We start from the raw sequence: 14,563 nt of genomic DNA on the forward strand, positions 1-14,563 counted from the left end.
CTTCACTGCTTTTAATGTCAGCATTTCAAGCACAAAATGACCTCATGTAATGCAACTGCTGTTTCTATTGCGCGAATTGTAACCAGAAAAGTCATGATGCGAAATCCAGGTAACGACCATGCCTTGTTGCGTTAATTGTAAGGGTGATCACTGTGGTTAGTATAGGGACTGTACAGCTGTTAAAAAAACGACGAATGCGAGAGCTCATAGTAGTATAAAATTTCTTCACTGCTAATATGTCGTATCAGAGAGAGCGTTCCAACTCCGCTCACCGTTCCATATGCACCCATAGTCGCAACTTCCCGGAGATCTGTCTCGACTTAGAACGAAAATCTCGAGTTACTATCTCGTGTAGCAAACAACCAAAATCTCCACAAGTGGTTCGTAGTGGTTCTCTAAAACTAACGCCACCTTATCGTCATTCGTCGTTTATGCTGGCATCAATCTAAGCCAGCAAATTCATTATCATCTTAATGACACAGGCCTTTCAAAGAAAAACAAAATTTCCATGAAATTACAAACCCACTATCTATTTCACTGAAATATAATGTGGTGGAAGACGAACTGATGGATAGTGAGTGGACAGTAATTAACTCACGAATCAAGGTCTGCTTATACCGTAATCTTCCGACCTATGACGCTTCTATTGTGGAAACTTAACAGCTTTAGTACCGGTAGTCATCTTGAGAGATTGAAACAACTTGTGTCTGGCCACTTACCAGTTTTTTATTTGCTTGCAAGGAATTCATTTTCAGTCTGCACAGTCATTTGTTTTTATCTAGTTACACGATTTTACAGATATGATAAGCACACTAGTGATCGAGCTGCAGGCGGCGTAACCATCGCTGCAGTCAGTGCCTTTCATTCTAAATATTTTAATAAACTCTCTGTTGAAAGCAGTTGCATTGCAAGCTTTGTTCTCTCACTTGATTATCACTTTTTGTATTGCAGTTATGCTATGAGTTATCTATGATCTACATAGAATTGGACGTATGCAAGAGGTGTCATAGCAACAACCAAAACTTTCTTAATAATCTAGACATCGATAAGTTTGTACACCAATACATTCGTGATTAATCATTTCGGCTGAAATAAAGGGGGCCGCGGTGGCTCAGTGGTAGAGCGTTCACCTCTGGTGCTTGGGGTCTCGGGTTCGATCCCAGCCCCCGCCAAGTGAACCTTGTGGTAGACAAACACTGTGTGCGTGGTTTTTCTCGGGTTCTCCCGTTTCCTCCCACTTTCTTCATTCCACCATTTCATTCATTTCTCATCTTCGCCGTCTCCTTTAGCCTAACCGGCATAACCGTGGGACGTAAAACTCAAAGCTTTCATTTCATTTTCGGTTGAAATAAAAGAATATGATATGTGGGGAATGTTTTTAATGTGTGTAATTTTGATCAGTAGTGTGTATTTGAAACTTCTCAAGCACTGACTCATGACTAGGCATTGAGAAATATGAAACAAGTACATACCTTTTCTTATTGATGTCGTCTAGATGAACAATATGATCCACACTAGTAACAAGGTGTTCCTCCTGATAGGTCTTCGAAGCAACTACTACCCTGACTTTGGGAAAACTCAGTAGTTGTGTTACTCGAATCGAGAAGAGGTTATAGAACTTCCTGTTCTCATGATGAAATACGTAAAGACGTAAACCTCTGAAATTCACTTCTGTCATCATATTTGTCAATGCATGATCTTACATGTTGAATTGTGAAAGCTAGCTGACTTCAGTGCTTGGCAGCGATTTGAAAGACGGAATTACATAGCAGTTTTACAGATAAAGAATTCATTAATTAATCACAATTTAGTTTTGAAATATCCATCATTTCCTTTCGCTGTTGGTTGAATGTTCTTTGAAGAATATTGAACTAAAAGTACAGTCACGGAGAAAGTTTAACGATGATATCGATGAGCGTCCGTGAGAGTATATTCCTCGCACTGAAGCCTTTTTCTGCATCCAGTTTGATTCAGCTTGTTGATTGTTGGAGATCTGAATGCATAGCAGACTCTATGGGGCTCCATCCGTACTGACGATCATGGCTGTCAGATTATGGAATTCCTGGAGACAGTATGGATCTCTTAATGACAGTAGTCCTACTTACTTCTTTGTTGAATCCAGTACCTACTCGTACATTGACCTCTTTCTGTGGCAATGAGGATTTTCCTGTAATCACTGAGAGTCTGCCTATTAATAAATTATGTCTTCTTCCACCCTGATTTTTAATGTTTTACTGTACTGAAACACTCTGTTCCGTGTAGTTATTGTCTCCAATGGATGCTCTCTCACTGATAAGCGGACTAGAACCAGGCTAACGAAAATGAGCTCTATTCAATAAAACTTCTTGTGGGCAATTGGCAGATGTCGCGTACTAGTTGCCAAGATGAAGTGATCCTAACACGCTTGCGTATCTGACTCTCTCATCTCACACATTCGTACTTAGTGCATAGGGCTAACCGTCCGTATTGCAAACACTGTATTCTCTCACTGAGTATTTGACACGTTGTAAAATGTCCAGAATACTCTGACCTCAGAGAATGTTTATAAATACATAAAAAAAAATATCTACAATGGGGCACTGTTCAAATACCAGGTTACATTTTGTTTGATAAGATTCGTATTGCCCATATAAGTATATCCATTGCAAAATTTAATTTTCTTTACTTATTTAAAAAAAAAAAAAAAAAAAAAAAAAAAAAAAGTGGATTTATAAGTAAAACGAATCTCACCAAACAAATAGGAGCCTCATCAAGGGTTGTCAGTCTACGTTTTAGTTTTCAACACTTGTTTAGTAAAATAATTCTCCATAATGGAGAAAATATAGAAGTAAATAGACAGAGACGGTCATAAATTAATTTTCACACAGTCTCAGTGTATATGGTGTAATGTTGAAAAGGAAAAATGTGGTCCCTCGATCGGTCAGGATTCGAAGCCGGACGCTTTTTTGTGTGGTGGATGCTTTACCCCATAACTAATAGTGAAACGCTTAGTTTTCTGTGCTCGTTAGTTAAACCTCAACCCTTAACTTAACAAACAATCTTATTGGTGAATTATTTGGTTGAGACAGTTCATATTTTATTAATATTTTGCTTTAAGATTTTTTTCCTTATTCACACAGTATTTGCAAATACTATGTCATTTTTACATAATACAAGTTTATGGAAGAAAGTTAAAAAAACGCACACATAGAAATATTGTTGCTGAATTGGTGAGATATGTCCTTTGCTTGGCGAATGCTCTATCATTGAACTTCTTGCGACACTGTTTTTTGTTATATATCAAACATCGACTAACGAGACAGCTTCAGGTATGAGGTAATAGACTTGTACATATAATGCTACAAACCTACCTAATCACTTTCGGCTACGCACAAATTTAAAGTATTTCATGGTCACAATACCAAGTGCATGGAACAAATTTTAAGTTATTTATTTATTTATTTATTATTTATTTATTTGATATTTATCATCTAGCATATTTAGACAGCATACCTGATTTTTCAGGATGGGAACCCCCTGTGACTGGCAAGTCACAAAGCAGAAAGTTTCCGATAGGGGTCAATACTTATTGGAGACAGGTCAATGGAGTGATTGTGAATTTGTTATTGGCACGGAACCACATCAAATGGTAAGTTTGTGTGGCGCAGTTAATTCAGTGTATTCTCATTCGAAGCATTTTTGTTGTGTGTTAATGTATTTCAAACGCTAGCTTTTTTCTATTATCATTTATTTTTATTTTATTTATTTTTGTATGTAGTTAATGCATAATAAAGAAATTGCGTGTGTGTGTGTGTGTGCTTAATAAGAAATACATTTTGTGTCTTTGGATAAGTGTGTATAAAGGCATAAATAATATTTTGCTCTTTGAAACATTGCACCGACGATCTGAAAAATCTAAGACATCTAAGAGGGAGTAGGAGGGGATGACAAAAATGATCGAAAACGGCCGACTGTGTCGGGTCACTGAGTTGTGTATTGACACTCCCGACACCGTTTAAGTCTTAAGTTAAGCCTCATTGAAAAGGAGAATGGTGATATGTGAAAATAATCAAAAACGAGCAATATTAGCGTTGAATCCATAGTTTTTGGGTCCCTAAGTTGATTTGTGACAGTTCCGATGCCCATTAAATCCAAGTTCTCCCCCATGAAAATAATACATTCTAGCGCGCTTATGGGTGCGTGGGAAGTAGGGAACGTAAAAATAATTTAAAATGACCTAAATACCGATGCAAAGTTTTCAGGTTCCCTGAGATGAATTGTGACGCTTTCGATGCCGTTTAAATTCTCGTTTAGCCCGTTAGGATCCATAGAGGGTGACATATAACAGTTGTTGAATCCATTGTTTTCTGGATCACTAAGTTGTTAGGTAGCTTTTCCGACACCGTTAGGTGATGTTAAAGCTTTCACAGATTTTTATGGAATATAACTTATTACGCAGTAAAAATGCATTTGCAATGTACTGTTCTCTGTAGGTTGTAATTAAAATAATGAACAATAATTAGACAATTTAAAAAGTATTTTTGACATCTTTACTGTTATAAAATTAAGGAAACAGATTTATTGTAATAACTTAAAATATGAAAGAAATTAGTCTTGCTTATCTCCGCTTCATAGATTTTAAATGTTCTGATATTCACTAGCATTCGTTTCATAGTGTTACTTATCTTGCGACATACATTATTTTTCTTTTTAACTTACGATATTATATCGGTATTTTATCATTAAATATATTTGAATAATTAAAAAATAAACATTTAAAACAAACGCAAAATAAAACTAACTAATCACTTTAAACAATGGAAAAAGGTTATTGTTGCTGTTTTCATCAAAGTATGCCATTAATAAATCTAAAATAATATTTTAGCTCCCTCCCCCCCCCCCCAAAAAAAAATACACTAATGGTAACATTTACAGTTATCAGTTATCACTGCTGGTTGTAGAATCATTTCAAACGATAAACCGAACTGTTCAAGTATATGCGTTTATTGAGTGCATTGTCCATTGCAATCACACAGTGAAATGCAAGGACGGTTGTTTCTCTCTCAGCTATAGTTTCTTACACACACTGCTTTGCAGTGACAGCAGATCAATTCAGAGCAGGCTTTCGAAACCTCTTGGATCGTTGTCCAGAGTGGTTGAAGACCTCTAGAGGAATTCCTTTTCCATCCAAAGGAAGTAAATGGTGGAATTTCCATTTCGCGTTGATGACATTGTTTCCAAATTGTTGTCTGCAAAATCGCGCGTTTCACATGTAGTTTTAATATATCTGCTGTCGGTGAGATATTTTCCATTGATCTGTTTGTTTTCGTGAATAAAATTCTGCAGCATTCATTTACACTTTTGGTGGTGCTTGTCGTGTCATATAAGGACCGTAAACCATTCAATCATTTGGAAATCTTCATCCTATATTTCCGTAGAACTTGACAAGTTATTGAAGACTTGGGTGATATCTGGCATTTTCAACCGAACATTCCAAGCCCTGGCCTTTCCAATTCCATAAAATTTCACATGCAACAGAAGTCTGCTAACAGCGTCTTCATGATTGCATGGGGCAAAACTTTCACTGTTGAATGTTCTAGCGGAACAAGCAACTCGATCTTCAGCACTCCGTATTAGTATTTTGTGTCCTTTTCAAATCTGGAACATGCTTTGGCAAGAAGATGAAAATGTTGTGTTTTGTTGTCATCATCGAGGAGAAATTTATTATACATCTTTAGGAAAGGTGTTGCAGGCTTCACAACCATTTTCTGCCAACTACCTCTTTTTGATCTGGCGTCTGATTTAGGACTATCTTTCAGGTATCGATCTAAAATAATGTCAAGTCTTCCAAATTTTGAAGTCGATCTTTTACTGCTCGAAAAAATGGGCCTTATGTAGAGTCGTTCTGACGCGTGATTAGTGCCATACTAATGAGTTCGACTGATATGTTTCCTGCAGTAGTTAGACCTTTAGTATGACGCTAATCATACGTCAAAACGACTCTGCATAAGGCGGACCTTGTCTATGAATTCTTCAAATGTCTTCTTTTGCAGTCAAAGTCACAATTCTTGCAGGATCTCTGGTTTGAGTTTGGTATTGGCAAGAACAAGAATATTTTCTCACTAAGCGTTTTCTTGGAAAATCTTTCAGATGATAATCGTAATGCATTGCCATTATTCCATGCATTTACAGGATGTGATACTGTGTCAGCATTTTATGGAATTGGAAAGACCAGGGCTTGGAATATTCTGTTGAAAATGCCAGATATCACTCAAGTCTTCAATAACTTGTCAAAAAGTTCTATGGAAATACAGGATGAAGATTTCCAAATGATCGAATGGTTTACGATCCTTATATATGACACCACAAGCATCATCAAAAGTGTAAATGAATGCCGCAGAATTTTGTTCACGAAAAGGAACAGATCAATGAAAAATATTCCACTTACGGCAGATGCAGTAAAACTACATGTGAAGCATGTGATTTTGCAGACAATAATTTGTAAACAGTGTCTTCAACATGAAATGAAAATTCCATGATTTATTTCCTTTATATGGAAAAGGAGTTCCTCTAGTGGATATCAACCATTCTGGACAACGATCCCAGAGGTTTCGAAATCCTCCTCTGAACTGATCTGCTGTCACTGCAAAGCAATGTGTGTAAGAAGCTGTAGCTGTTACAGAAACAACCGTCCTTGCACTTCACTGTGTGATTCTACATCCAGCAGTGATAACTGTAAATGTTATCATTAGTGTATTTTTTGGGGGGGGAGGCTAAAATATTATTTTAGATTTAGTAATGGCATACTTTGATAAATATAGCAACAATAACCTTTTTCCATTGTTTCAAGCTATTAGTTATTCTATTTTGCGTTTGTTTTTAAAGGTTTTATTTTTTAATTACTGTATCCAAATATATTTAGTGTTAAAATATCGACATAATATCGTAAGTTAAAAAGAAAAATAATGCATACCGTAAGATAAGTAATACTATGAAACGAATGCTAGTGAATATAAGAACATTTAAAATCTCTAAAACAAATATAAGCAAGCAAGACTATTTTCTTTCATATTTTAAGTTACAATAAATCTGTTCTCTTAACTTTATAACAGTAAAGATGTTAAAAATATTTTTAACCCTCGGATATACATTTTTTTTTTTTTTTTTACTCTGGATTCCCAACAGGGTGCAGGTGTACCCCAATACAAATTTTTCGCAATTAGAAACATCCTTATTTGTGGAATCGGGTAATATTGGTATGTTAATTTATGTTGGGTTGTGCTTTGTTAGGTTATGCTGGTTTTGTTAATGTAGGTTAGTTATAACCGTCACTAGGTTATAGAAGTATCTTTTGTGGACGCTTTGTATATTTCGTAAAGACAGTAATTATTTTTCGATTTATACTTTATTCTGCGACGCAAAGAAGTTCTTTCTTCAACGCAACAGGACAAAGGAGTCTTTTATCGTTTACTCATATATATATCTAAAACGTTGCTTTGTGGTGAGAATATCTTAGTGAGCGACAAAGGTTCTCAGTATTAATATATTCCTTACGTATTAATATGCAAAAACTATTTTCTATAGTTATTTGGAACTGAATCAAGTGTATTTTCCAATCATTTATGGAAATACTGGACCCAGAGCACACCAGGTGTCTGAGCGCCAGAACGATGACAGCCACATCGCTTTACAGTTCGTTATCTAAACGTTCCCACACCCAAGTTATCGCAATGTCTTGTGCGTCGTGGCCAGTGGACTAAAATTAACGTTAATTCTTTTTTATATTCGATTTGCATGTACATACAGGTGGTTTAACCTGAGTGCTTTTGAGAATGAACTGCCAACATTGACCAGGCGACCAGTGCAGTTCGTATCTCGGACCTCCGAGTTCGATGAGTGTTACTCCGTACATCCAAGTAGACACCACGTACGTTGCATCGGGCATCAAGCATAATGTTGTGCTTAGGGGCATACGTTATTAGCCAGTCAAGGACCTAGTTGTGGCTAGCCCCAATCAGTGAAGTCCCAGGTTCACATACTAGTGCGTATCAGTTATAAACGCGCCCTCCAACATTTTCATTCCATTTTGGATGACTGTCTACATACTTTTGCTGAAGACGAACGTTGACCTCTAAGGATTTTTTTGGGAACAGCAACCATATTACTTCGTGGGATCATCCCGATGTTACCCCCACAGTGCTAATCCCCCCATGTGCATTAATCGTGTGAGAAAAGTATCTATAGTGGAATCATAATCATAATCCTCCATACAGATATATAAAAGTGATAAAGGGCTATAGTGTAGTGAAAAAGCAAAGTGTGATTTTATTAGTGAAAATAATTATATATATATATATTCAGTGTTGAGTGTTGTGGTTGTTTTCCTAATACGTTATTTTTTAATAGTATTTTAATCAATAAGCATGGTGTCATTTAATCCAGTGTGTTTTTGTTGTATGTATGAATAATGTTTGTGTGCGTTATGGTCTGAAAGACCGCCTGATCGTCCGTGAGGTTTTCGAGACGAGACATCCGAACCTCTCGGCGTCTAATGTTTCATCTCGTTGTTGAGACCGACGGGCAATTTGAGAACAACCCTGTAATCCCTTTTTGGAGATATCCGTCAATGTCTTGTCCAGGTAAGTCCAGGTCTCCTGAAAATACTCATTGGCAGGAGAACGGAGGACAGACCCCGGAAAGCGGTTATATAGTTTAGAGTAAATTTAATAGTTAGCGAAATGGAAATTTGCTTGTACGCTACAGAACTGTATTAATTTCGTAATAATATTTTTGTGGCAGGAAAGGTTGCAATATTGTAACATGAATGCAATATTGCAACGATATATTGTAATAGGCTATAATATCATCTGTTCTTTATTTTGCTCTGTACAATAACAAAATACAACTATAAAATACTTCAAACAAATATGGTAACATAGATACCCAAGGGGGTACAAATGTACCCTAGTGTAGTTTTTGTCACATAAATAAGCAGATCACATTACAACATAATTGTTATTGAGGAAATATGTTTCCTTACAGTGCGGCCCACAATGTAAACAACGCTATTCAACCTCGGGTGTCTATGACATAAAAATATACAGTAAAACATATGCACGGGGCACATTTGTAACCTCTTGGATATCCGAAGGTTAAATTGTCTAATTACTGTCAATTATTTTAATTACAACCTATAAATAGAGAACATTACACTGTCAATACATTTTTAGTTCGAAATAAGTTACATTCCATAAAAATCTGTGAAAGCTCGAACATCAACAAAAATACTTTGAAAATTATTTCTCTCAATTGTGGCGTTGTCGAACATGGCGTTGAGAAATAAATGTTGCCCCATCCCCTCCCAAACTGGATGGAGTGCTAAGATAATTGCAATACCGGTTATTTCACTGTTATCTAGAATTTGAGTTCCCAACTAGGCTTTAAACCTCTTTGGGGCCTTTTCTCCTTCCCTTACAGTGGAGGAAGCCGAAATTTTGAAAATTTCAAATCCTTTCCCCCTCCTCTTTTGGGGCATTCGAGGGGATAAAATGTATACCAGACGTTAGCTGGTTTCTTCACAAAAAAAAAAAAAAAAAAAAAAATCACAATCATCCTTATAAGTAGATGGGTAGTTTTATCGTCCGAAAGATGTGCATTAATATGGAGTCTTTGCGCGCCTAAGGCTATTTCCCATCCCCCTCTGCTCGGAGGGGGCACGAGTTGTATCTCGACGGATTTTGACTAAGATCTAGTTGTAGATATCTTGTGCAAAGTTTCATCCTGGTATCCAAATATGAAGTAAACCTCGAAAATCTTAAACTAACAGAATGCATTATAAGGAATCACCTCCCAAAGTTTCTCGGTGGAGTTACCTTCCACTCTGTATATATATATTCATTATTATTCTCGTATCGTTGGTCTAAAGAATTTAGTCCTTCAACGAGTGCAAAATTACAAATCCCAATGTGCACTCACTTTTGACTTGAATGGAATCAGCCTTCCTGCAAACGAAAGTTTAGGCTGGTAATAATTGCAATACAAGAACAAGTGCAAAAAATGAATTAATGTCTATTTGTTTCAACGTTAGATATCTGTACTATGTTCTAGGTGTCTGCTTCGAATTTTCTTCCACGAAGTCCATTGTATAAATTAAATCATCGTGAATTTACAGGTGTCATTGCGGTAGGATCTTTTTGCCATTATGTAAAAACTCTTTTTCCTCACAACCGAAAATCTGTTTTCTTTTTAATGCTATCAACAATTTCCGACGTTATATCAAGAGGAATTGTGGTATATGCACTGTATTTTAGAGATTTTGCATGTATGTAACTTAAGCTGTTTGTTTTTCGATTGTCTAAATGAATGCCTTGTGATTAGGTAGTATGGCAGTTTTTCCTTTGTCGCTAAAAATATAACAACATAAAATACTGTACAATAATTAAGGTAATGAGATTTGCAGACTCTTGTCTGATAAAGCTAATGAATACTTGATTGCTTTGATTTTCTTTTTCAGACATTCAGGGGACATAAATTGTTCTTGGCTATGTCAAGTCCGGTGTTCGAAGCAATGTTTTTCGGTGGAATGGCTGAGAAGAATGAGCCAATTCCTATTCTTGATGTGCAGCCAGATGCTTTTAAAGCTTTGCTTGAGTAAGGATTATTTTCTGTTGTGGTTTATTGTTTTTAGCAGAATTGCAGTGCTAACTTTCTGTAATAATACGCGTTTTCACCCCTAAACTAAAAGCTATTAGATGTGTATGCGGTAGGTAGAAATTTATATTTTATTAGGTGCTTGGCTGTAATAGACATGTCTGTTCACTTCAAGATTTTTTTTTTAAATATTAATTTGAAATCGAGTGATATTAATGACTACTATGGACAGAAGTAAACGCATGTAGTAAATAGAAAACTTCGTAGTATTATGTTACCGTAATAATTTTCTCAATATTTAATTATATTGGAGGAATGCCGGCTCAATATTGAAATTAATGTTCAGGGAAATTATAGATATGGTACCCAATTACAACATAAACTTATTAATATTTAAATTATTATATGACAAGCTAGAGTTAATGCAATAAATGTAGGTTAGCGCTGCTTAATTATGGAAAATAGTAGCGTTTAGTTTATATATCAGATTTGTAACTTTAAGGTTTAAATATCTAAATGCATTAAATACTCACCTACGTCGTAGTTGAATATTACCTAAAGTGCTGTACTCATATTCATATCTTATCTGTTGAACAAATTGATGTATTAATGCTTTACATCCACTTGATCCTGACTGTTAAATTGTTCCCGAAGTATTGAGATACACTAACACCGAGTTAATTAAAACTTGAGTTCAGTCTATTTTTGACAACGTAATGTTTATGAACTGTAATTTATGATATTTCTCAGCATTCTGTGATAGGAATTATGTATGAGTTGGAAACTAATCTCTCAGCGTAAGAACAGAGTTGATTTTGAGTTTAACGTCCCGTTCAGCAGCGAGGCTATATGAGACGTGGACCTACTGATTAACGTGGAATCCGAACCACATGAGCTTCCGCCGGGAATCGAACCCGGGTCTCCCACGCCATAGGCGCGTATGCTAACCGCTTAGCCAAGAAGGAGCTCAGCGTAAGAACAGAGTACCCACCTTTACAGTGAGTAAGCACTCATCCAACTAACGGCTGACAGCTAGATCGTTGAATCGAATAGCTTGCCTATGATATTTAATCTGAATAGATACATGATTCCATACTTCAAAGTGGTACTAGTTACACGTAATTATACAATACATGTAGTAAGTTCACAATTGACACATTTTGCAAGTGTAATAAAGAACCTCACCTTATGCGTTCAGTTTTTGATAAATTCCGATTACTGTTTCGTCGGCAGCTACAAGCATTTTCTAATCGACGTCACTTCCCTACATCTTAACCTTCTTTTTAGTTCGATTCCAGACCACATTCTCATTCCACCTATTCTTTAATAAACATTCACTGTCGTTAATTATCCGTCTCCTGTAACCAAAAGGGCATAAACGTGGGACATTAAATTAAAGATGTCACTAAAAGAATAAAATCTGTCTGTGTTGACCACCATTGATTCCATTCAAAATTATCCAATCTACAGAAAAAAAATCTTGTTTTGAGGAAAAAAACTATTATAGATTTCTAATGTATATCTAAATATTATCTACGTATTAGTTTATATTTTGTAAATAATAAACATTACTTCTGCAATACAAAACATTGCGTGTAATACATATCTAAGTTAGCTATTTGCGCACTATGACATAAGAGTAATTTCAGTGTGTTGATTATGTACAGAACACTAAGGCACATTCTTCATTGATTGCTTTTGGTTTGCCTATGATGACAGATGCGAATATGATGACAGTTTAAGGAAATACTCGAAACATCCATGCTCTCTTAAATAGCGAAATACCGAAAGTGGCCTTTGGTTTTGGATTTACAGATAGCTGTCTAACTTCCCCATGGTAATGAATGTTGACTAGTAAGGATTTTTTTTTTTTTTTTTCAACATGTATCGGTTCGTCATTTGTCTTAAATTTCTGGCAAATTTCTCAGACGGTAAGTGTTTTCAAAATATGACGAAAACAAAAGATATACATCGATCTATAAACGCATTTCGATTAGACTAACAATCGTGCAGTGTAGAAAGAAATGAATCGAAAGGTATATCTTCATAGGCCTCTATAACGGCTATAGGCGGCTCACCTATAACGTATAAAAAGTAATAAACTTACCACGGAAATGTGTAAAATTGGAGAAGTTGCTTTTAATGCACAAGTTTTCTCTCTTTCTCTTTTGAGTTCATTGATCTTCCAAAATAGTAAAAGATGTTTTGCATGGATTTCTAAGAAATGAAGATGAAATGAAGAAATGAAGAAGATGTACTGTTGGATGTTCAGGTGTCCAACATACATAGGTAAATTTAAGATTAACAGCTGAAGCATGCATGAAGGACTAACGTTGCTTCATTGTTCCAGGGTTGGGTGGATAGGTGGTCATCTTATAAACTAATAAGTAATGTGCATTGCATTAGAAAATTCAGGTTCTACAAAACAAGCCAAATTATGCAGGTGGCTTAGTTAACTGGTGTTATTGTGCGTACTCCTCAAGATTAAAATATCTTGCAGTAAAAACATTAGATTATTATTTTTATATAAATAGTAAAATCTACTACTATCTCTACTAATATGACCTTTTTTCTTTTAGATATATATATACAGATAAAATCAACTTGCAGTCGTTCGATCAAGCGTGTGAATTGTGTTATGCTGCAAAGAAATACATGCTTCCACATTTAGTCGAGGAATGTACAAAATATTTGTGGCAAGACTTAAATCCAAAGAATGCTTGCAGAGCATACGAATTTGCCAAACTATTTGAAGAACCAGTATTAATGGAGAAATGCTTGCAGGTAAAAATGCACATGTGTATATGTGTGTGTGTATAATTTGGTGGAAACACATTGACAAATATCCAGTAGGAAATCAGGGTCTGGCTCAAAGTTGGTATAAAAGAATAAGGTAATAAATGGTAGTAAACCAAACATGGCGCGTGTGGAACATCCAGAACGTGTTACATGGGGTGTTCAAATAGAGTACTCATCTCCTTATGGCATGTGTAACCACTGAAATAGTTGTGGGAATAAGTAGGTTGCATGTATTAAATGTCTGTCTAGGGTACGGTATCCCACGCTCGTTGTAGATCTCTGTGTTATTGCGCGACAATTAATCATCATTTCACCGTGTCCCGGCAAGTGTTCGGTAGGGCTTAAGTCCAAGGATCTAGCAGGCAAGAGTAGAAGGCGTATACAGAGTAAAGAATGCCTACCCTGATGGATATGGACACGCACTGCCTTGAGGAAAGATGGACTCCCGCAAAGTTTCCATTACGGTAGAAGCACAAGAATGACGACGTCACGATTATATGACGCACTGTTGCACTCCCCTGAAAACTCAGAAACGAGTGAAATGTAGTTTATTCCCTATATCAGCATGCCAAATGTGATCCCGAATGGCGAATGTGACGCTCGTTTTCTCACTGGGCTTACCTGCAGGTTTATAAACACACATATGGTCGTCACTGTGTCCGAGATAGAAACGACTCTTAGCGCTCAATACCACCGTCCTCTATTCGCTTTGAAACTGCAGTCCCTCCCAGACACCACTAAAGACGTTCTTGGTGATGGGCAGCTATCTGAAGTAATCGTGGGAGAACGCGAGAACTTAGATCGGTTTAGTATTCTTTATTATCGATTATTCAATATTTGTGCGTTACATTGAGAACAACAGTGGCTCTAGTTACAGTAGAGGTCATCGTGCTATCAGTTAGATTGGCCCGAACATACCTTCTGCCCTGGCATCTCGCAGTGCGTCACGAGCTACTGGGAGACATATCTGCTATAAGAATCCCGTGTTTTCCTTTGTGTACATTATCCATATGAGCATCAACTCTGCGAATTAACTACCCTGTCTTTCGCAGCCCCATAGCTGCGCTTGAAGTCACTTGAATTACCGTGCAGTCGATGGCAAAAACTGATATATACAACGAATTTGGATACATAA

The 14,563-nt window shown here is 36.4% G+C and overlaps 1 protein-coding gene across 1 annotated transcript in view; it reads left to right on the forward strand.

Annotated features, from left to right (window-relative positions):
* The window catches only part of LOC145673881 (BTB/POZ domain-containing protein 3), a 43,200-nt gene that overhangs the window by 1,406 nt on the left and 27,231 nt on the right, over nt 1-14,563 (forward strand). The window contains exons 2-4 of the mRNA XM_081743673.1: nt 3,505-3,628; nt 10,493-10,629; nt 13,209-13,413. Coding sequence (XP_081599799.1) covers nt 3,506-3,628; nt 10,493-10,629; nt 13,209-13,413 — 465 coding nt within the window. The 5' untranslated portion in view covers nt 3,505. The remainder of the gene's footprint in view (nt 1-3,504; nt 3,629-10,492; nt 10,630-13,208; nt 13,414-14,563) is intronic.

Source organism: Thermobia domestica, chromosome 2, assembly GCF_964235325.1.
Source record: "Thermobia domestica chromosome 2, izTheDome1.hap1.1, whole genome shotgun sequence".
In the NCBI taxonomy this organism is placed as follows: domain Eukaryota; kingdom Metazoa; phylum Arthropoda; class Insecta; order Zygentoma; family Lepismatidae; genus Thermobia; species Thermobia domestica.